Source organism: Phoenix dactylifera, chromosome 11 (assembly GCF_009389715.1).
Source record: "Phoenix dactylifera cultivar Barhee BC4 chromosome 11, palm_55x_up_171113_PBpolish2nd_filt_p, whole genome shotgun sequence".
Taxonomy (NCBI): Eukaryota; Viridiplantae; Streptophyta; class Magnoliopsida; order Arecales; family Arecaceae; genus Phoenix; species Phoenix dactylifera.
Window position 1 is genome coordinate 21,229,966 of NC_052402.1, and position 25,011 is coordinate 21,254,976.

General features: G+C 37.4%; 1 protein-coding gene across 2 annotated transcripts; it reads right to left on the bottom strand.

Moving 5' to 3' along the window:
* Positions 1-395: 395 nt before the first annotated feature.
* LOC120112438 lies at positions 396-23,089 on the bottom strand. Of its 2 annotated transcripts, none has more exons than XM_039131878.1 (6): positions 22,844-23,089; positions 22,098-22,372; positions 21,838-21,967; positions 1,455-1,732; positions 1,045-1,293; positions 396-841 (listed from the first exon to the last, which is right to left on the bottom strand). In XM_039131878.1, the coding sequence occupies exons 1-6, from the start codon at positions 22,980-22,982 to the stop codon at positions 602-604; spliced, it is 1,311 nt and encodes a 436-aa protein (XP_038987806.1). In that variant the 5' UTR covers positions 22,983-23,089; the 3' UTR covers positions 396-601. The 2 variants fall into 2 exon arrangements, with proteins under 2 accessions (XP_038987806.1, XP_038987807.1); XM_039131879.1 differs by having other exon boundaries at positions 396-787; positions 22,844-23,088.
* Positions 23,090-25,011: the final 1,922 nt, after the last annotated feature.

The following is a 25,011-nucleotide window of genomic DNA, read 5'->3' on the forward strand; positions in this document are numbered from 1 at the left end:
GAATGTGTTTTCAAAGTGAATTACATATGTATCTGTTAAAGTGTAACCACAATCCTAATAGATATGTCTCTTGGAAACCCATCACAGACAAGAGATGTCTTGCAGGAACACTTTAAAAAAAATAAATTATTAGGTGGACCATGTCTATGGTAGACTTAGGATAAAATGAGTCCACCTAATAATTTCATCCTAGGATGAAATGAGTCCGCATAGGATGATTTTACCTTAGCTAGGTCTATGGTGGACTTGGTCCACCTAATAATTTCACCCTAAAAGGAGAGAAGGCTGACACAGGAAGGTTATTTGAAATAATGAAAAACTAAATTTTGAAAACAATGTTTACAAATAAAAAGTAATTTGTAGTTAGAAAATCACACTCCTAAGGTGCAAGCAGATAGCACTAATCAATGGACAGAGATCATAAGACAATCAACCTGTTCACAAAAAAAAGTAGAAGACAAATTATCCCAAGTAAACACTGAAACACCAACAACCAAAACGCTCTGACCTAGAGGAGTTCTGAGCACAGCATTGGTCCATCGTCTACAGCATAACATATAAAGAGGTCTTAATCAGAAAATATTAGAGGCACGCTACATCCTCAGTCCGGCAAAAACCCCTGCCGTTGCTCTAGTTCTTTAACCGGATCATCAGTACCTTGAAATAGATTACTGTTTGCAACAGAGGTAGGAACATTATCAGCACTGAATATCTGACTGTGGCCAGTTGAACTTTCACCAGGTGTGTAGAAGGGATCGATGGGATACGCAATATTCCGTTGGTATGCCTGCATAGTAATTTGATTGTGCATAATGCCCATGTTAAGTGATTCAACATGCGGCTGCGAGTGACAACCGAAAGGAGTGTTAGATAGTACATCTAAATAAATAATAAAAAAGTAAATTCCATGTCATAGCATCTTAGAATTCATGCATCATGGGAAGATGATAGTCTGCAACACATTTCAACAGAAACTGGCAAAATATAGAATTTAGTGTTAGTGACCTTTCACTTTCTAACCTATTCCTTCTTTTTCTTGCTTACCTGTTGATTTTCATCAAGTGGCCGGTATGAGGTGAAATGCCCATCCCCGTGGTTTGCTTCGCCTTCAGAGCGAAAGATGGTCGTAGTCGTAGGAAGAAGTGTTTGCTGATACGGATTGTCGGCAAGTAAACTTTCTTGATTTGGCATGAAAGACTGATGGCTTAAATACCGGTCTTGGTGCATGGCAGTCTCATTTGGAAAAGTACATTGATTGTCTTCAGTGCCTATGTAAGGTGATGCAGAATTTGGCTGCAAGTGCGACGGCGAAAGAACAAGAGTCAGATAGTACAAGTAAATAATAAAAAGTAAGTTCCATGTCATAGCTGCTTAGAATCCATGCATGATGGGAAGATGATAGTTTGCAAATCTTTCCAACAGAAACTGACAAGATATGAATTTTTTTTGCGCACCTGACGAATTTCATGCGTGCTTTGACCTGGGGCAGACTTGAACATTTTTAAGAATCCAATCATCCTGTCATCTTCAATCGGCCAGCTCGTTCCATCAGATGGATCACGGATTTCAAGAAATTTCCTTTTCTTAGTCAAATTTTCATAGATGGATGGTGGATGGATCATAGATGGAGCGTAGTTTTGAGAGGGATGAACTGCATATGGTGGAATTATCTGAGGTCCCTGCAGAATGTCATTGCTTTCACCAGCAATGTCTCCTTGAAGAGTGGAATTATCTGAGACAGTAGTATTATATATTGAAAATGCAATATTTAGAAAAAATAATGATGCAACATTATTTATTTTTAATGTAGTAATATTGAATGGAAAATGTGCCTTCATCTCTCTTACATCATCCAAAGGAGATGGGGGGCTTTGAAAGTCCCCTACCAGTCCATTGATACAGTTAAAAAAGTACAAGCCAGCAAGCTAAGTTGTATAAAAGTTCAGATACCATCTGAGTGGAACACAGAAATACGCTAAAACAACACAGTTGGTTACACACACACACACATATATAGATATATATAGATGTACGTATGTGTGCATGTATGTATATGTATATCATGGCCCTAGTATGATTCGTATATCTGCTCCTCACGCTAGGGCTTTTGGTGATGGATCTATTATTTTTCATGTAGTTTTTTCCTATGTCAGACAGGTTTGACAAAATTAAGCTCCCATATTAAAAATATATGCAAAACCGTGAATGCAAATAGGTAGAAGCTCACCCCTTCATGGATCTATTGTTGAGAGATAAAGGGAAAAACAAATAATACTAGAGGAACTCCTCTTGATTAGAAATAAATGACTTGCACTTATATATTCGTGTTGGGATGTCCTGGAGTATAAGCTAGCCCCTGTCCAACATCCTAGTATCCTTTGGTTTACTGACCGAGTTATTAACACATTTGCTAGAGAGTTCAACTAACAAAAGTAAAAGCAAATAAAAAGAGGAAGCACATGAAACTAACTCGTTCATGCAAAACTAAGCTACATCCGGTGGTATAAAATAGCACAAGGCTTTACATGATTCAGGTTGGGGCAGAGAGGTCTATTTCTTCCACATTTGTATGATAAGATAACGTGTAAGAAAATATAAAAATTAAAAGTAATATAACATCAATTTGTAGCCAGGCATGTAAATTTTAAATTTGTCCTAAATTGTTCATAGATCTGTACCTACATCAATATTATTTTTACTAGTATATTTATAATGCCAATCTTCCTATCCTACATCCTTTTGCACCAAATTTTAACCATAGGCTCCCCTCTTCAAATCCTTCTAATCCATGTGCATACCCCATTTTAAGTGCAACTTAAAATCATATCACTTATTACATCATATGATATTCTCTTTTTTTTGTTAGCATCTTTCAGTAATTCTTAATGAGACTCCCCTTTTCACATGGATTCCTAGATGCTCTTCTCCTTGACTCATGCACATGTCAAGTTCTCTTTAGCCCATAGCATTTTTCTTTTTTCATAAGATCTCAAATTTACAAACTAACTTTCATTTAGTTCTACTGATTATACTAATTGATTGGAAAAAGAAGGAAGCAATTTCTTCAATCTTTTGAATTCGACCCTCTTATAAAACTAATAGTAAAATATAGAAATTTGAAAGTAGGTTTGCTTATCTATTTTACATTTTTTAATTGATAGAAAACTAATATACAAAGCCTCCTTTTGGAGTTAGATCTCGATTCCTATATCACTTAATTTCTTCCTTATTGAAAGATATCCCAAGAAAAAATCTTTCTCAAAAAAGGAAAGTTTTACTTTCATCAGTTTATTTTGAGCTCCAAATATCATCAAATCTTGTGACGTGTTCGCAAAAATGCTTTCGCGAAACTAATCTCCCAAGTGCAGGAGAATCGCACAAGCAGTAAAACTCGAAAGTCCGAGGTCGATTCCTCAGGGAGTGGTCTATGAATTATCAGTTTAATTTCATATGTGATTTCAGATGGTTTATAGAAGTTTAGAGAAACTAATTAATAGATTAAGTTCGATAATAAAAAGATGGTTAGGGATCCGGAATCTCCCTTGACAATAGTACATTCAAGATATAAACTTTACGGTTTCTGATTTAAAAGTTCAAATGTAGGATAGATCTAATCATGGAATATATTGTTTGAAAACACAAACTTAATTTCTAAGCATTCCTCGTGCCGGTTATGTCTATGATAAATCAAATAATAAAGTAATCCATGCATCAATAGATATAAACCAGTAAAGAACTATCTACAACATAGGCAAGCAAAAAATCAAAATATATCGAAAGATCTAAATTGAATAGAACAATAGTTTAGAGTTTACTTCAAGAAAGTATCAAGGGTTCTCCCATCACCCTTGACCAAAGGTATTAGCCTCCCATTACAACAGCAGCCTCTCCCTCTTTTTTTCTTTGCTTTCCGGAAAAACAAGGCATCCCCTGTTTCTTTCCTTCTTCCCTTCTCTGTTTTCTTTTCTTCTTTTCCGGTTTCTTCCCCCAAAATGAGCCTCTCCTGACCCGATCCCCCATCTCTCTTTTATAGCTTTCCCGACCTATCAAGCGGACATAATCTTTCGCGTGAGAAGATTAGGGCGGAGGAATGGGGCTGGGAGGTGATCGCAGAACAGGAAAATTTGTCCGTGGGTGGAAATCGATCCGTGAGGCTCGGGATGCACGCGGCTGATTTGCTTGATCCGGAAGCTGAAGATTTGATCGCAGAGAAGAGCTGGGAGCGAACGGAAGAAGAGGATGGCACGGGATGCTTGATTCACGGAGAGGATTAGGCGCATGGAATAGGGATGATCGTGGACGGCTTGGGACGCTTCACGGATGACCGGGATGCTTCATGGATGCTGGGATGGATCGCGATCGCGGGAGCTGGAGCGTGGACGAGTGAATCACGAACGCTAGGATCGCTGGGACTCAATTTTCGGAAGTTGGAACGCGTGAGGAGCGGGGTGAGCAGACGGCTGCGAAGGATGATGGGATTCGGATGTTTCATTGTGTATTTCATGTGGATGGTCGCCAAGTGTCGCTCTAATATGGTCAGGCTTGGCTGGTGCCTATAATTGTGAGCTTGATAAATGATGGGTTCGACTAGGCCATGGCGAGATTGGGTGCGCACAGCTTGGGCTATGCATCTTCCTGAACCAAACCTGTATCAACTGTGCATTTTATCTCTAATTTACAGTAAACTATGCGAAACAAAAAATATAATTTAACTCAGCGATATTATCATCATCTGTTAACAATAAGACTAATTTAAGTGGTATGTAGATCGCACTTTTGTACTCTCATCATCTTGCTCCTAAACTTGTCCAAATTGACTTGAAGTAGCCAAATTGATCCACATCAAGTTCAGTGATCCTATTCAGCCATGCACACCCTCCCCATATCCTAACAACCTAGGACTCGTGGCACCCTCTCCTTATACTTCTAGAATCTACGCCACAGGCCTCCATACCAACTTAATTATCTCGTTTCCTTTTTCCAAGCATTGTAGATATGTACTCCTATCTAACAAAGCTCTCTTGTGTCAGAGAGAGAGAGAGAGAGAGAGAAGGAATTTCTTCCATCAATCCTCTCAATTTGAATCAATCACCTAACCAAACAAACAATGAGGATCATCACTCTAACTCACAAGCCTACTTGACCTGAATCCATGTCAATCCATGTTGGTCCTAATCTCATGTGATATCTAGCCCAAAATGGGCCAATTGGGGTGAAGCCAGCAGGCCCAACCGGCTTCAGCCCATGGCCGAGGAAGAGACTGAGATAGGAGATCGCGATTGCGATCTCCTGCTCTTCTTCCTTGGGGTAATGAAGGTGAGATCCGCGACAGCCCTACGGTGGCTCCGTGGAAGCTCCGCGACGACCTTGAACGGCCGCCAATCTCACTCAACCACCATGAAAATAGCGGCGGTGAACAAGCCACAATCCCATTCGGAAACTACTATTAATCTTCCTTTTTCCCTTCATCGGACCACCGACGAGCCTCTCCTCCCTCTCCTCCCTCCTTCTCCTCCTTCTCTGGTGGCCGGCATGCCACCCTAGCCGAGCTCCATCCAAAGTTTTTCCTATGGCCCTATTTTTCCTCTATTCTGAGATCAATTTCGAGCCGCCACCGCCGCCGCCGCCGTGAGATCCACCACCACCGCTGACTGTCGATGAGTTCCCCCACCTTGACTTCTTCTTCATTGGCTGAGGAAGCTGCCTCTAAGGCAGCTAGAGGGGCGCAACCCCCTTTCTTTCCTCTCCTCTGCTTATTCCGACCGCTCCTATATTCCAAGCCAAGTAGTTGGCCCCTTCTCGCCAGTTGCGCCACCTTGCTGTCAGCCATGCCTCCGCAAGTTGCTGGCCAAGCCACCGCCAGGCCATGGCTACCCCTTTATCTCCTCTTCTTTGTTTCTTTTCTTCTTCCTCCATGTTCAACGGGATGAAAAATTTATGTTGTGTCGAGGGCCGACTTCACTCCATTTTAGGCCAAGTGGGAAAAAATGATGAAGAACCCCTATTCATCTACTGTGCACCATGTCCATGTTGGGCCCAATTCATTCATTTTGGGCCTTGTTGGGTTGTGTGCATTGTGGCCCAAACTTGGGCCCAATTCAGTGATTTGGGCTCTATTGGGCCGTGCCTATTGTAGGCCAAACTTGGACCCAATTCAATCATTTTGGACCCGTTGGGCCGTGCCCATTGTGGGCCAAATTTGGGCCAAGTTCACTATTGGGCCGTGCCTATTGTGGGCCAAATTAGGGCCCAGTTCAGTCCTTTTGGGCCCTGTTCACCATGTTGGGCCGCGTCCATGGTAGGCCGAGTTTGGAAGTTGTTCATCCTATTGGCCCATGTCTATTGTGTGTCATATACCTTTTGGGCCCTATTAGGCCTTGTTCACCCTGTTCATTCATGCCCATTTTGGGCCTAGTTTGAGCCATGTTAACTGTTGCGTCATGTCTATTGTGGGCCGAGTTCGGGCTCTGTTCACCCTAATGGGCCATTGTGGGCCGAGTTTGGGCCTTGTTCACCTTGTTGGGCACTGTTCGTCCATATGGGCCGAGTTTGGGCCGAGTTCATCCTGATGAGCCATTATGGGCCTAGTTCGGGCCCTGTTTACCTTATTCGGCTCTATTCATCCATTGTTTGCCGTATTCATTTTGAGCCCTACTCATCCATTATGGCTATATTCCTTTTGGGCCCGGGTCATCCATTATGTTCCGAGTCCATTTAGTTTGAGTCAGAAAGAAAAAAAAAAGGAAAGAAAAATCCTCTTTGTCTCTCTCTACTTGACTTGTGGACTAGATACATTGATTGATCTAGGTCAACCCAGGCCAAATCTATGTTTTGTATTTTGGTCAAACCAGACTGAATAGGCCAAGCCTCTAATTGGACCTAACTAAGTGGATTAGGCCTGAGATTAAGTGGAACATGCCCAAAAGCTCAACTAACCTTAGATTATGTATCTCTTTCTCTCTCTAAGCAAACCCACATTCTGACTAGGTCCAGACCTTTTTTTTAATGGTTGATCCAAACCACTCGGACTGGGCCGAAGACTAGGATCAGACCAAATCCAGACCCACGCTAAGATTTTCTCTCCTCTCCTTTTTCTCTCTCTAGACTTGCTCGAGGACCCTAGTCTAAGCTCTGTTCTTCTTATATCTCAGATCTAAATTGACCCAGTTTGGAAATCCTGAACGACCTTAGTACCCAGGCAGTTGACCGGCCATTTCTTTAGCCCCAGCTAGATTTGACCATTTTTTATCTTTACCTGCCCATTGAATCCTCCTAGCTCAGACTAATCTAAACAGTCGAGCACTGTCATCCGACCAACCTGATTTGGAGGCATGAGTCTATAGTGTTTAATTTTGACTTATGAAATTATGTATTAATAATATTTTAATGATATTAAACAGGTGCACCTGATCCGTTTGTCTGAAGTAGGATTTAAAGTAAAGAGAGGTAAGTAACATAATGCTTTAAAGTGTATTTTCCAAATTTTTGGTAAAATTAATAATTAGCTGACTAAATTCTGATATTTTGTTCTATACTTAGTAAAACGGGTCATGCAGGTTAATAATCATTTTAAATTATGTATGTGTTATAAAATCTGAAAAATTTAACTGGGCAAGTTATCTATTTTGCATATATATATTCTCAATATGGCTATAATCTGGCCCTGCCAATGGATATTATTTGTTGGCCTTGTCGACTTGTAATCTGTAAGAATAGTGATATTTGGATATCGTACTACCGGTGATTAGAATAGTGATATTTTGACACCGTACCACCGGTGGTTAATAATAGTGGTGTTTGGCACTTTGTGCGAAACATGCTTAATATTTTTTAGTTATGTTGCCATAGCCTATTTATGTTGGGATCCTAATATCATTTTTTTTTATAAAAGTGCTTAATAAATTTCAAAAAACTGCTTATTTATGATTTGTTTTTTAGTCATTATTTGGTGTTTTAATTAAATATCTGACTTGTTTTGACCCTACTCTAGGTTATTAAGTTGCTTACTGAGCTAGTGTAACTCATTATCATATTTTTCCATTTTTCAGATCGAGAGGCATGATCGCACTGGACTGAAGAATGCATAAGATTTCGAAGATTTTTTTTCAGTAATTGGCATTTTACTTTGATTAGCTAGATTATCTGATTTATGTTAGCACATGCTACTTTGAAACTTTTGTAAGAACCATTTGACCAAATTAAATTTCAAAAAAAAATTAAAATTTGATATTGCTTTGATATGATTCATTGCCTTGCATGCCTATACGGTCTTCCGTACAGACATGCAGCGTCTGTCGTGCTCCGGGTTTGAGGCGTGACATCTCAACCCACCAATGAATGGATAGGCTATGGATTCAAAGTTAGACCTATTAAAGTCTTCATGTTTGGTCTAGGTTTGACATTTTTAGAGCCAACTGAACATGGTCACAAATACTTATACCCGATTTATTTACACTTCAATTTCTAAACTCTTGGCATATGAAATTTTGTTATATAACTTAGTTGAGCGGAAAGAATAAAAATAATCGCATATTAGAACATGTTTTTATATTTGTCTAGACTTTAAATTAGTTGCCTCTTTTCAAGTTTAAAGTCAATTAATATAAATGGTTAACTATCAAGTGCTTACTCTTCATAATTCAGTTTCTATAGCATTTAGTTGCATGTTTCATTGTTAAACTTTAAAAAACATGGATAGTGTTAGCTTAATTAATTGTCCAAGATACATTTTTTGATACCAATGGGAACTGAATCACCCCCAAGGAACTGTTATATTTTAATTACTGAATGCAAATCCAACCTGATCCTCCAATAAATTATGGATCAAAATTTAGACCATAAGGCCAACAGATCTAGGGCTGAATTCACTAAAACTTGGCCTTGCTCGACTCAATAGCACCCTTATAAACAATAAACAAGATGAGTTTTGCAGGAACCTAAAAATGTAGAGTTTTTACACAATTTACTTTCATCAAAATCAGTTTCCAAAACTTTGGAATAAAGCTTCTATTTATATCATTGAGGCCTTCTTGTTCAAATCTAAATGAGAGGTAGCATTTTTCTCATAATAGAAAACTACAAAATCACCAAGAAACTAGGTCTCAACTTCTAATCAACTTTGTCTTTTGTTGTTCAATCTATTCTTCGTAGATCATGAAATAAGCCCTGGTCAACATTTACTGTAAATAGAAAGAAAGTTTAAGTAGATGCTTCTAAGCCCTAACTGGCCTCGAATTAAGGTCTAGAGCCTAATGGACCTATTGGTAGATTGTCATACTGTAGATCTTGAAAAAACTATCCAATTTCAAAAGAAAAATACCAAAACTAAATAGTGTATGTGAACATTATTCTCTCTATAAGTTTTGCCTCTCAAACTAGTCCTGGATGTGGTAGAACTTCACTTTTAAACACTGTCAAGACCAATCCAAAGTTGCCTAGCAAGTCCATAGAAGATCTACAATCCTTTACGATCAAAAAGTCTCTGTTCTAATAGATAATTCTGGAGATCTCGCTAATAACTATGTAAAACATTACTCAAGTCAAGATTCATGACATACAATGGTATTCTATACATATATGCTTTGTATTTAGCATCCTCACCATACCCTATTGCAGCTTAATTGATCATCCTACCCTTAGATTACCCCTTAATTTCCAATTAAATGGATCCCTATCCTTAGATCTAGAAAAGATGAAAAGGTTGCCATTTTCCTCCTAAATCATACCTAAATATCCAATTTGCTGTTAAGAATTCTTTCTCCATGACTTCCTCTCATCCTTAAATAACTCACCATATTCATTAATACTAGCCTTCTATTTGAGTGAAAACACAGAAATCAGAATCCTTTTCCATCTTAGCCCTCCAATTTGGCAATCCATGGCACCCCTCTCTTCACTAATCAAATTTCACCATCCTATCACCCACTCTCAGTCTTTAGAAAGGAGGTAACTTTAGAGCATCTCATTGTAATCCTCAGTGTACTCTTGCTCCACCTATAGTACAATCTTCTTTGATATGGGGGTGGTAATGCTTAACCATTTAACCTATTTAACTTGTTTCAAACTCATTGTAGATTAGGTTAGATTATTTGTTTAATAAAATAGTCAAGTTTGGATCTGAATTTTAGAGTTGTTTAATAATGGATTAGGTTCAGATTGGTGGATTTCTTATCTATCTCGTATTCGACCCAACCTATATCATGTCTGATTTGACTCGATTGACACTCGTACTTTGATGAGAAGAAGGAAGAGAATGATCGATCCTGCCGACGTACACTCCAAAACCCTAGACTTTCATTTTTCTCTTCTACCTCCATCATACCTTTGAACACTAGTCTTATTCCATCTAGATGGGTTTCTCACTTACACTCTTTTAGATTGAGGGATTGGAAGAAGAGGGGGCAAAAAGGAAAGAAATTTGGAATCTCTAGTTTGGTTACAGAAACACATTTTCTCTTGGTTGCTTGGAAATTTATAAGGATAGAAGAGAAGAAAAAGTTAAACTCCCTCATTTGGATAGTATGTCTAGAGAGTAAAAAGAAGAGAAATGGAGAGAAATTATTTCTCTTCAAGCCTCACTTTGTAATCTCTCTAAAAATGGAAAGTTTTGAAGAGAGAGGAATTCTCCTTCTATACTTTTTTTTTCTCTTCTATCTAGAGTACTTTTCTCTTCCCTTCACATTTGAACAAGTGTTCTCTTCCCTTTCACTCTTCTCTCCTCTGTTCTCTCTCTCACCCCCTCCCACTTTGTTGAGTGTTAAGTGGAAACACAATCTAAGAGGAGAAGGTCGAGCAAGTGGTCAAGAGCAAGAATAGCGCTGCTGTCTCATCTTCTTTCTCTCTTTTCTCATAATCCTTTTTTTCTATTTTTAAAATTTTGGACCATTTTCTTAGCCAATCTTTAGAACCACATAGAGATAGGTTATGAAATATAAAATAAACTTACCTCCTTGGCAAGGGATTTGAGGGTGTACATACTTATCCTTAAAATCTCAACATAGATGCTTGCCCATAGCCTGATGCACTTACTCATAGTTTTCTTAGTTACCTATTCCCTTCGAAGCCCTAGGTGGCCTCTTTGATTTAGTGCCTACATTATTAACTTAATTTACATCCAAAGAAGAAGAGTAGATTAGTTCATTCTTAATTGTTGTATGACTCAATTAGAATTAAAAAAATGAAAGAAATTTTCTAATTCTACTACGTTCAACTTTATTAACAAGCTTTTTGATGGAGAGGAGTAAAGTTGCAAATCAAAAGTAGTCAAAGTCCTATTTGATTAGAACTGGCTGCAAAATGTTAAAATCATAATTAACTATTACTTCAGTAGCAACTTTTAACAAAGCAATCCTCCACTGGAACATCAATACCTTCTTATCTAATTTTTGATCATGACGATTCAAGATGTTTTTGAAATGTGTAATCAAATTCTTCATATTGCTACATCTAGTAAATTATTATTTTGGACTATCATGAATGACTTTAGTTTTCAAAAGGTGGCTTGTTCTCAAACAATAGCTTGGCAACAGTAACATTGCTATTTGCTTAGAGGTTTTAGATGGCTAGACTTATTCATTATTTACCTTTGCCATAGTTTGACTTCATAGGAAGACCTAGGTGGTCATCAATAAGAAAATAGTTTGAAGATGTAATTCCATCATTGGATGCATTGTTTTCCCTTAGATTATCTTGCAAAGGAAATCATCAAAATATGGTTTCTAGTTAATATCACCATTACACAAATCATATATATGTTTTGGCCCTCAAAATATAAACCTTTCATTTGATCAGCTTTAGGCTTATTACTTGCAACTCCAATAGCCCATAGACATATTGAAGACTTGCTCTAGGATCTAGATTCAGCCTATATATAAGGTGTTATGCGACTATTGCCCATACTATAAAATAAGCTATCTTACTAATTATCAACATGTCTATAGAGAAATTGTATAAGAGAAATTGATAGAGAGATGCTTTAGAGAGAAGCCATTGTGGACTTGTTTGTTATCTCTTTCTCTTAATTCTTCACCTCTTGCTTCCTAAGCTCCTCCATGCCTCTTGCCAGCTATGATTCATGCATGCTGCTGTTAGATATATGTCCTAGAAGCCAATCTGGTTGACACATTATTAATTCTAGGACATAGTTTTGTACTTGACTTTATTATTATTGAATAATAAATAGGCATCTTTTTTATTCATATTATTTATGTGTCTATGAATCGTCCAAAAAATTAATAAGATGATGATATATATTCTCAAGAGTTGAGAATTTGAGCCATGTATCATTGGTGATTAATTTTTAAATGCTTCTGATCAATGGATCATCACGAGGACGGTGATCGATCCGATCAGTGCACAGATCACTTTTCTTATGGATGGACGAGACTCGAGTCCATAGTGTAGGGACACTGAAATGATAGTGCAGGTGCTTGTTAGAGAACAAGGATATTGAGTGTGACCAAAATAAGAAGTCACTTGAATGTCTATCCACTCGTCAGTGACTTACTTGATGTTGCAGTTGTGTGACTAGTCCTTTGACCTGCGGTACTTCAGCTACTCACAGTGAGGTTATTGTAGTTTGACTATACATATACATGGTCTCTAGTCATATGGGTCCTTGTAGTGTAGATTGACTGCAGTAGGTTCACTGTAGGAGTAGGGTATGCACTTACATGGAATCTATCAACCTTGATAGATGAGGAGTGATCCTATGTGATTTATAAGACAGAGTTCTAAGACCTTAGCCAGGGCAGTATATACAGTGGAGAAAGAGTTTTCCACTCTTGAACTCAAGTCGAATAAATCTTGACATATGACAGACGACGGGGTTTGACAAGTTATCCATGACCTCCATTCTGTAGGGATCCATGATAGAAGGACTGTATCATATGATAACTGCATCTAGAAGTTCATCATTCTATTATGCTGGGTAGCCACTACATACTACTAGGTGTCACTGGTGGATAGCGAGACTCACAGGGATCATCTTGATAGTCGATGATCCTTGGTGAGTTGAGTTGAAATTGTTTCAACCCATTGAAAAGAGTTTTCAATAATATTGTGATAGAGATTGTAATATATCTCACTACCAGTCAGAATAGAATCTTTGGGGTTACACACATTAGAGGTATTGCCCGATTCGATGGTTGAATTGTAATTAGGAATCATAAATAATCAATTTGATTGATAATTGGTTAACCCGCTAAGAGTTAGTGCATTGAAGAAGGAATAATTGCAATCGGATTGCAATTTAATTTAATTAATTGGACTTGATCACGAGTCATACTTAGAGTAGGATCCTTGGAGTCCTAATTGAATTAGGATTTCAAATTAAATTAGAGTCCTACTTGAAGTAGGATTTTTAAAGTCCTAGTTGGATTAGAACTAAAATTTAAGTAGTCCTAATTAGATTAGGATTTCTTAAGTCCTGATTAATTTTAATCTAATTAATTAAATGACTTCTAATTAAATTAGGATTGAAGAGTTCAATTGGGTTGTGGTTCAATTAAATTCTAATTGGATTAGGATTTGGAGGAAATTAAAAAAAGAGGGTGCACCTAGTCCTTTTTGGAAAAGGACTAAACCACCTAGAATTAAGCCCCAACCCTCCACTTGATTAGATCAAGTGGAGGTGTGCGTGAAGAAGGGATAGGAGGGAGGGGCGTACGCCCCTCCCTTGCTGCCGTGTATGGAGAAAAAAGGAGGGGCACACGCCCCTCCTAGCTAGCAAATTAAGAGATAAAGATGAGTTCCTAAAAAATAGGAACTCATCCTTATCTCTTAAGGGATTAAAAGAGGAGGTGTGTGACCCCTCCTCTTCATAGTTTTTCCTCATCATTTTGGCAGCAACCATTCTTCTCCTCTTCCTCCTTTCAGCTGCAAGAGAGAAGGGAAGAAAAGAAGCCTTGGCATGGCCTCTTTCATCTCCTTCTATGGTTCCAACGCGAAAAAAATAAAAAGGCTGCGAAGGGCTTTTAATCTTCTTCCATTGAACCTTCCTTCTTCTTCCTCCTCTAAAGGCATTCAAGAGTTGATTGATAGGGAGGATATCAGCCATCAATAGCCATCTCTGTAAGGGAGCTAGCACCCTGGGGAGATCCAAAAGCTTCGATCGGCTCTTTACCTCGTGTGGATACCCGTAGAGGCCGGACGCATGTGCGGCTTCCATCAAACCTTCAACAAATCCACGTAAATCAGATTTGCGGAGACCATCTATCCGCACAAAGTGAAGATCTGATCTTCTTAATAATTTTAAAATAATTTATAAGAATTTAATCATAATCTATCTACAAACGGTTTTAAAATACGTTCATGTGATGAACGGGATACGCACATGCCCTTCTGCTGCAGATCTGAAATTTTTTAAATTTTCAGCAGTATGTGACAGATCCTAACAGCTACCACTTATGCGAGTGGGATTAACTCTATCATGGCCTATGCATGCCTGTAGCGTCGCCTAACCACAATTGGTTGTGCTCACAATGCATGCTCATGCAACCTAATATTACATCTTCATTCAAGACCCTAGTCGGGCCCTCCTTTGTAAAAAGAGATCTTGAGCTCTCTTGACCCATAAAACCTGTTGTCTTTCCAAGTTGGAGCTCACATTTAAGATCAATCAGACTCGTTTAGTTGGCAGGGATAAAAGCCAATCTGAATAAAGTCGAATGTGCCTCTCATACATGTACTACCAATTATATAAATGTGAATTGACACAAAACTTGAGTCAAAAGTATGAGTTATGAAGATTCAAAACAAATAGAAACTCAAATAAATGTGAGAATTATGCTTTCGTGGTCTCTAGTTTATTGAATGATATATGTGAGGATCTATATGGGCATATGTTTAGCCTCACATCAGCTATGCAGTAAGTAGATATTAAATACTTATAGTGAGCTAAGGAGCTCAAATAATATTTTTCGGCTAGCCTTTTTGAATAAGGTCCTAGTTTGTTACAAATAGTATCAGATCAGACTCTGCCTATGGTCAATGTGGACTAGGGAATACTGTTATATGGGCTTATGTAGGGGTATGTTTAGTCCCACCTCAGCTATGCACTAGGTAGATCTTTGATACTTATAGAGAGCTAAGGAACTCAAATAATACTTTTCGGCTACCCTTTTTGGATGAGGTCCTAGTTTGTTACAAATGGTATCAAAGTAGACTCAGCTTATGGCCAATGTGGACTAGGGAATACTGCAGTACGGGCCTATTTGGGTTGACTACAGGCTGATCATGATATTTATGATTGAATTATGGTGTTTGTAATTAGATTTGAGAGGATTTGGACTCTTAGCCTGATGAGGATGCTAGGGCTTAAACGGAGGATATTCATGTTATTCATGAACTTTTTAGTTTGGTTTAGATTAGTTTTTAAGATTTCTATTTTGTTTGAATGATAATATTTATTGGAACTTTATGACTCTTGTTACTTTGGAATGTTTATTTATGAGAATGATTTAATTCGATCTTTATTAAATTAATTTTTGAAGATTGAAAATAATTTTATTGTTGCTCTAAATTTATTATGATGTAATCAATAGCCTTGCATGCTTATATAGCTTTCCTTGCAAGTATGCGGCATTTGTTGCGCTCTTGGTTCGAGAGGCGGTAGAAAAATGGTATCAATGGCTCGATTTAAGATCACCAGAGATTTTAACAAATTGTGACCAATTTAGTAATAGTAGAGCCTAGAAATGCTTTCATAGTATCTAAGTTTTATATCCTTCAGGATTTGAACATGTATATCGATCATATATGAATAATCTAGCATTTACAAGAAAATATATTTAAGATATTACAAAATCTTTATTTTATTATTAATTAATGGAGTTGATTTTATTGTAAAGCTATAGAGTGTGTATCTTAGTGAATTTCTAATAATCTAAATTACTATTTTTGACCAAATTGCATGATCTTTCTTATATTTGTCAATGATTGTTAGGGTCTTAATATTTAAGGCTAAAGTTTAATTTCTTTTCGATCGGTCGACTGGTTAAACACCCATCTAGTGGGCCCAGTTTACGGATTGAATAAGAATAGTGCGACTTCGGGCTTGGCTGGATGGAACAAGTGCAAGCCTTCGATATTCTTAGTACACAGTAGCCAACATCTTGGGGTAGGGTGCTTTGATGATGAAGAGAGCAAACTAAGGTGAGTTGTCAATTTGCATATGTAGTCTTGTTGCATGGTAGAAGAAATTCGATCGTCACCCTATCTAAAGGCGTAAGGCGAAGCCCAAGCCAAAATGCAATATCTAAGGGCAATAGAGAAGAAAGATAGGGCATTAGCAACTTCAACTCGAAAAGCAACAACCCTATCCAAATCAGAATCTTGCAAAATTTTATTCATTATTACTCTGAGGATGGAGTTGCTAGTAGAATCTATCTCTTAGTGATTTCTTTCTCTGCTAATCGCCCCTTCCTAACCATCCTGCTCGTTTATGAATCAACCAAGAGTCTTTTGATAGAGCTGGTGAAGTCTAATGTTGAGTAAAGAAATTGGTTTTGAGATGCATATATGAATTGTCATAGGGTGAGAAGCCATCAGGCGGGTTTGCCAATGGATGCCAAAGATCATGGTGAAAAGAAAGAAAGAAAAAAAAAAGCTCTGAGGGAAATAACTGAGTTGATTGTGCTCATAGGGTGTTGAAATGGATATTTTAATTCATTGTATAATTAATGAAGTTAATCTTCTTAAAAGAAATGTTGATCTACCTAATTGAATTTCTAAGGGAGTCAAGATTAACTTAGTTCAAATTGTATTTAGAACATGATAATTGGCTAATATAATGGTTTTGAATACGACAACTGGCTTGAGGGTTCATTATGATATACTCTCGATGTAAATTAGGTACAAGGAGATCCAAAGCTTTGCTAGGGTTCTATTGAAAATATAGAAATTTTTTGTCTTTTCAGTATTCAGTGCAAAATCGCATTTTAGTCAGGAATTACTGAGAGAAGTCAGAAATTTTGGTGAGTTTAGAATCAAATGAATGGCATCTTCTTCTGGAAATTCTAGTTGATCAAAATTATTAACTCTGATTTGGAAGGTATGTGATGGAAGACTTGATTTGGCTTTCATAGTTATGGATGCTTTTATTAGTAAGATAAAGGGATGCCATTGCTTCTTAGGCTAATATGGAGGTAGCTAAATCTCTCTCATTGATGGGTTTGCCTACTTTGTGCAATTCTAAGAAATCTTGGGCATCTTAAGTCTGGGATTGGTAGATTGTTGGTTCATTTGTTGAGCTTAGACCTAGAATATTTCACATAGACCTCCTTCCTTCTACATTGAAACTTTACTTCATATGTTTGCTTGAGTTTAAGATTATCGAATGATAAAGAGTTTAGAAGTAAAATTGTGGAGGAGGTTAAGCAGAGAGAGAATGTTATAATTCATGAAGGGCATATGATGATCAAATATTATTTGCTTTTGTTGATAATAGATTTAAGTCCACTATGATTTTGTGTGGATCATTTGACGTCATTGGCAAGCATTATGGTATTTTGATCCAGGGTCAAAATGCTAGTGTTATTTTGGAAGAGATCAAGAGAATCTGATACATTCTATGGATGAAAAGGATCAAGTTTTGACATGACACCTCATTTTTTATGTCAAGTTTTGAAGAGCAATCACTTTGAGAGAGAGACTATCTGAGAGCTTGATGATGAGATAGGTAAGTTTCCTTGAAGTTCAAAATTCTAGCCAGACAAATTTTGAGGATGAATTTTTTTTTAGAAGGGAGAATGGGAGGCTCAACCTCTTTTTGGCTTGGCCTAATGCTTGAACTAGGCTTAGTCTATTTACCGACCGAGCTTTGAGATGCACAAACTAGATAGATCAAGCTAGCAAAAGCTCCATGTAAATAGGACTCCCGAAGGGAGTACTCTTCCTCCTTTGATCTTGGTGGGAGTCAGACTCCCCCCACAGGCACTCAGTAACTAGGAACCCTAGCCACCACACCTACTTAAGAGCCCGGCATACCTCTTGGCACATCCAACATCGATACGACCACCATTATAGTCGTCTTTCTTCCTTCTTCTCCTCTCGATTGCCAATGCCTAGGGTCACTGTGCTTATTGGACAATGTAGCCGAACCCTCACTAGAAGCCTAGGTAAGTCTCCTAACTTCTTTCCTCTTTCTAATCTTGCCTAAAACATCCACCATCTGCTAGGATCATGCCAAAAAAGCCAAGAAAAAGGGGCCCTATTTTATCCCCTATTTTTGGATCTAAAAACCCATTCTATTTCTTTTTCTTTCCACCACCTTGGCCAATTGGTGCTTGTCATGAAAGATCTTGACCGTTCCCCTGCAATGGCTCATGGCCATCACCGAAGCCCATTCACCAACAATCATGAATAGGGTTGAAACCCCTGTATTTGCCATATCTTTTTATTTTTCCATCACCGGCCATCTTGTCGTCGATTGCCGTCTCGGTGGCCTCCTGTCTCCGGTCCTCTAGCGGTTTGTCACCACCTTGGCCACCTTGATATGGTCCTTCTTCTTTTTCTTTCTTGTCCTCTTCTTATCCTTTTTTTCTCGCACTTTATCTCTCTCTCTCTCTCTCTCTCTTCTTCTTCTTCTTCTTCTTTTTCTTTCTTGTCCTCTTCTTATCTTTTTTTCTCGCACTTTATCTCTCTCTCTCTATATATATATATGATCTCCATAAAAAAAGTGATTTCGCCCTATTTTGTTTTTCTTCTTCACCTCCAGCCGCAAGTCAGCTGTCATTTGAAGTAACACTATCTGCCATTTATCGTCAGTTCTCTGACCTCTATTTACTGCTGCCTCGGGACATCCTTTCCTCTAAGGCTGCAAATGGGTTTAGTTGACCCGTGACCCAACCCGTGTTAAAGGACCCATGGGGCCGGGTCGGGTTCTATTGTTGGACCCGTTTTATTTTTTGGGTTGGGTCTAGATTTATTAAATTTGGACCCGACCTAATCCTACCCGATCTGTTTGATTTTTGAAGAAATTTTAGATTTTCAATTCTATGACCTAACCCAACCCGACCCGAACTTGGTTTGTTGAGGTTTTATGGTGGGACGACTGATAGAGACCTGGTTTGGTTGCTATCTGATACACAAGATCAAGGAAAAAGCCATGCCTAGAAAAATGCATGGTTCCTTTGCTGTGAGCCGGTGTATAATATTAGTAGCACAGGAATAGCTCATGCGGGTCCAGTGCATGACCAATTAGGTATTCCCATTTTATTGTTAGTATGTGATGTTATGAGCACATATGGATTTATCACAGTTCAAGAAATCTTTGTAAATAGCCAGTGAGATTTTTGTTTTGCATAAAATATTCCGCTGTTGTTTGGTGTCTTTTTAGCAAATCTCACTTTTGCGTTGTTGTTTTGTTTCTAACTTTTTCCTTTTTATTTGTTTATGTGCTTGTTCCTGCAGCCTGCAAGATTGACAATTTTATCTGTCACTTGCCCTTTGCCCATGAGGTAGGGTAGAAACCTTCTAATAATAATAAGATAGCAATTCTCTTTATTAGCTTCTCTAAATTGTCTGTGATAAGCTAAGTTCTTTCAGCAAAAAAGAATAGGCTAAGCTTGGTAAAAAAATAGATAAAAAGTTCAATTTTAAAATAGTAAATTATGTTTCTTTATTACGAATTATAGCATGACCCAACCTGTACCCGAACTGGACCCAAAATTTTGGCTTAGGATCAGATTATACATGGACCTGACCTGCCTTGAATAATCTGTTAAGTCAAAAATTGTAGTCATGGACCCGAACCGACCCGACCCGACCTGATCCGATCTTCTATTGGGTTGGGTCTGGGTCCAACATTAAAATCTAAACAAAGAACCGAGTTGGGTTAGGTTCACTCATGGCTCGGTCCGACCCAACCCATTTGCAACATTACTTCCTTCTAATTTCCAATAATATAACACAACTTTATCCTATTCATGCCCTATTTCGAACCACATTTTGGCCCTATTTCTTTAATCCTCCACGGCCGCCAGTGGTTTGATTTTGCCATCCATGATTCGTCCAACATCTGGAACCTCTTTTCTCTCTCTAGTCTCTTTCTCTCTCTATCCGGTCTAGGGACCCTAGCAAAGAGCCCATCTTTCTCCTAGATTATTAATGAGTAATGCTACATGGCTTTTGTTATTTGCACACAAGCAGTTCTTTTGTCACATGGCATCATAGGATTGGTTCAACTTATTGGATATGTTGCCATATGAGAGGTTGGTTGATTATTAAATTGTCAAAATATATTTGTGAGCTAGATGTGCTTTTCATGTGAACATGATGGATGCCTCTAAGTATTTTCCATCTTCAATAGGCTAGGTGACTCTTCACGGACATCTGTAGCTGACGTTAGCTATCCTATGAGTCAAAAACTTCTATTAGCTAACGTTAACTATTCTGTGAGTCAAAAACTAACCTATGCCCAAGATTTTTATCTTGTCTGACATCTTAGTTAAGATATCAATTTGTATTGAAATTAGGCAAACTAACACAATAAAGTTAATATCTCAGCTTATATTATGTTAGCCAATATATATATATAAGGGTATACACACAATGATATTGCGATATTCACGTAAATAGAAAATTTGTGAGGGTATACATATAATATAAGATATTGAAGGGGGTTTATGTGCAAAAGATCCTCTATTATCTAATATATCTGTTTGCAATTCTAAATTAGTGTTTTATATATTAGTCATCCAAATCCAGTGTCTTGGGATAGAAACTAATCATGGTTCATCATATTAACCAAAATTCCAAAATCCTGATTCTTATGTTACCGGTTGAGATCTCAGAAATTTTGTGGCCTTTTTTTATCTAATTTCCTATTTTCGCCTAGAATAAAGCGAGATCCAATATTGCATGGATTCAAATACGAGAAAAGGATTTGAATGCATAACCAAATGTCTGACTCAGCAAGTGCAAAGAAAGAGATATAAACACTATCGAATAAAATTAATTTTAACTAATTTATACTTTTAAATATTATTCTTAATTTCTTTATGTATTAAAAATATGAAACGCTATATACAAATTTCTCATTAAACATCCTACTAACTCAAAGATATATATATATATATATATATATATATATATATATATATATATATATATATATATATATATATATTCTTAATTTATTTTAATATCTATATTCTGGATCAATTTCTACAAAGAATAAAACCTGTTCCTAATACTATTATATAGGTTCGAACTCATAATCGAAAGAGTTCAACTCTCTTTCAAGTTTTAAAAAATGGCAACTAAAAATATTTCAAACATCCAAGCATCTCAATAATTAGGAACATACTAATCAAAGGAGCGACATATCATGAAACTAGGGATCCTCCGAAAACTTAAAACATAATTGATTAATGAAAAAATTTTGGGTGTGCCTTTTAGTGCAAGCTCAAAGTTCACCGGGTGTATGAGATGCGGGCTTGGCAACTCATCATCGAACCACGCTTATTAAAAAACAAGTCATCCCCTAAACGTCCATGTATTCCACTAATATTCACAAGTCACAGAAAATGCTCACATTACGAGAACTTTTTGTATGCATGAAATATGCATGTGTTCCATAGTATGCCGCGCAATTAATGAAATAAATTAGCTTGCTTATAGCAATAACGAACTAGAAAAGAAAATTCAGATGCATGAATTGAAAAAAAGTAAGGCACATAGAATGCAAGCATTTTGATTTATTCTCGAGTGGAATATATCTTGCTCAAGTGATTGTTATTTCTAGGTAATATTAAAGTTTCTCTCTTAAGCGCATGCATGGGATATTTTACTTATCAAATTAAAAATCTTGACCAATCTTTTTTTTTCTCCCTATACCTGGTGGTACAACGTCGTTTTGGAAAAGATCCCTCTGACCTATACCTGGAGGACGAGAGTCCCCTGCGGCGCCCTGAAATGCAGCTGCCGTATCAGTGCTTCTAGAAATCTGACAGATAGCGTAGCTGGGCTGCAATAGCGATGGCAAGAGAGACCATCAATGGCAATTACTTTCAAGCCAAACTTAATGATCTTTACCAGAAAAAGCAAAAAAAAGGGTCGAGAGCTAAACTTTTCTCTAAGTTTTTCTTAATTCTCACCTTATCATCTTTTCCTCCAAGCGAATATTGTGTCATTTTGAACTTGAGTGTGTCAACTTCATTCTTGTCATACTTTAATTTTCGCTTGCACCACTTTTTTCCATCTCCACTCTCCATGGACTCTGTGAGGCGCAGATTCCAGCTGCCTTTGCCCACCGGCACTTTCCGTATCGGCTTTCCTTTTCTATCATAAAAAAGACGTGTGTAGCACCAGTATCCCTCTGCACTGTTGACAGGAGCCTGTCCGATAGGATCGAAACATTCTTCCTGAGAACCTGCATATAAGAATCGTCTGTATTTAAAAGGAAAATCTTGCAGTCCGAAGAACGGACCGGCACCTGGTTGTATATGTTGTGAAGCACCACATACTCAAATAAATATAGGGAGTGATCTTTCTTTTTTCCCATTTGTGGGCAAAAGTAGATATTGTGTGTGTTTTTTTCGAGAAATTACTATGAGATAGTTGGTAATCTCTTGTTTAACTATATCGTTTATCATCCTCACTAAGAAGTTTTCCGACAACCTCTCATGTTGATAAGGTATGGTATAAATTTGCTTTTTTACTCTAATAAAAATAAAAAGCACAAAAAAACACATCTGTTCTAATAATATATAGTAGCAGTGGTACAAGAATCAGTACCATCACCACCACATGAACCGCTAATTATAGTAGAAGCCGAGCAAGAACCACTACTACCACATAGGGTTTAGGGCAAGCTAGATCAAACTAGAGTACTGATAATTACCGTCTGTTTCGTCTCTGTTTTCCCTGTAGAGGTTCGTCTCACGGATTTTGTCGACATCTACTAGCCGGACAGTGGACAGCTGATGGCGAAGAATCTCGTAAAGCAGGAGTAACTCGGTGATAGAATTGATGTCCCCCATTGCCAGCTGACGAAGGACCTTCGGGCGGAAGAGGCAAAGGCCCTTCTGCCTAGGTCTCTTACGAGGAGACGGGAATTAGTAGAGGTACATTCAAGGTTGCAGGCAGCCCAAAGCCAGCCCAGGCGCAGACCCAGGCCTGAATTTCTGCATATAATATGACATAAAAAATTTCTATGCGTACGTAGAGACATTTAATGCGAAGCACGTGGTCTTGGGGGTCGCTTGTGGGGGTTGAATCCAGAACCCAGAGCTCCAATGAGGCCTCCATTGACTTGATCGCACGCATACAATTAAGTTTCCTCGGTTTCAGAAGCAGTCAGCTATAGGCTGGGCATTATTTTTCTGCTAGTTTCCCGGAACTTTCACATTCCTCCAATGAAAAGTCTTACTACCATGCAGGGCTTAATGAAGGGCATCCCGACAATATCGAAATTGTAGTTGCCATTCTAGATGAGGACGAGAGACGTGTGCCTTGGTGAAGGGCATCCCGACAATATCGAAATTGTAGTTGCCATTCTAGATGAGGACGAGAGACGTGTGAATTTTACTTTGGTTCTGGATTGTTTTATATTCTCGTGGGATCTCCGTGATGAACGGTCCGAAGAGCTAGCCTACTTCGGAGTTGTTTAACGAGTTATGACATTGAACTTAAAACAGAATTCCGACCGGGAGTCTAACAACGAAGGATATGAGCGGCTTTGGCTTTTCGATTTTTAGAGATGGATAAATTTTTATATTGTCGTAGGATCTCTGAGATGAGTGGTCTAAGAAGCAAGACTATGACTTTGGAGTTGTGGCCTTTACTCTAGACTGGTTTAATGGATCCGGTCGTAAGAAAAAAAAATCTGACTAGAAAAAATTAAAAATATAATTATTTAAAAATTTTATATAACTATAAAGATTAAAAATATTTATGTAATGTGAGACGAGCTCTTGATGTGTTAAAAGATGTGAATGGTAGAGGGGTGTATATATATATATATATATATATATGTATATGTATATATATATATATATATGTATATGTGTATATATATATATATATATATGTATATGTATATATATATATATATGTATATATATATATATATGTATATGTATGTTACACACGCATATATACATATATATGTTTGTATATATGTGTATGTATGTATGTATTTATATATGTTTATGTGAATACATATATAGAGTATACGCATATGTATATGTGTGTGTATATATATGTATGTATGTATATATATGTATATACATATGTATGTGCATGTATATGTATCCATCCATCATTAATCAATCAATCTGTCATCTATATATGCAAAGACTTATAGTGTCTTCAAACTTGATCATCCCATTCACAATGCATAGAGAATTTCTCTTGATTTCTTTCAAAAGAACACTTATAATATCCCAACCTTGGATTAAAATACTATAATTTTTTGCCCACAACATTAATTGTTCTAAATTAATTCCACATAGAAATCATAATCCGCCCAATCCACTGTTAAAAAAAATAGAAGGCTTTCTGCAGCCTTCTTCCTTCTCTTAACTTCCCTATGATTCAACGACTAAACTTTTATCCTAGAAAAACCTCAAGCTCTTCAAGCAAAAGGAGTAACAATATCAAAGCTATGAGAAGGAGATCTATACCAAACCATTCTATGTTTGAGCCCAACCGCGAATTCATCAATTTGTTAATGCTAAATTGAGATGCCCAAAATTCTCTCTAGAGTTGTTATTAGTAGGAGAAACCACTAGTGCAAATACATTACTACCTTTAGTAGCCAAAGCATCAACAACATTCTCCTTCTCTTTATCAATAAAACCTTTTTCACTAGAAAACCAACTCAAGTCTTTCATCATAATACCTTTCCGATCTAAGAATTAATATTTCTAACTAGTTTCAAAATAACTCAAACCATCATAGCTCCATTGTGCACTCTGATTTAAATTTACTGAATTTCTAAGTTAACTAACTAGACAATTCCAAATTGACTTTTCTTTCAATCGAATTAACTGCAAACTCCAATGAGTT

Coding starts and splice junctions, on each gene's coding strand:
- LOC120112438 (XM_039131878.1), bottom strand. CDS start 22,982: ATGGGGGACATCAATTCTATCACCGAGTTACTCCTGCTTTACGAGATT. Junction 22,373..22,843: donor AAACAGAGACGAAACAGACG/GTAATTATCAGT, acceptor TCTTATATGCAG/GTTCTCAGGAAGAATGTTTC. Junction 1,733..21,837: donor AAACGACGTTGTACCACCAG/GTATAGGGAGAA, acceptor CTACTGTCTCAG/ATAATTCCACTCTTCAAGGA.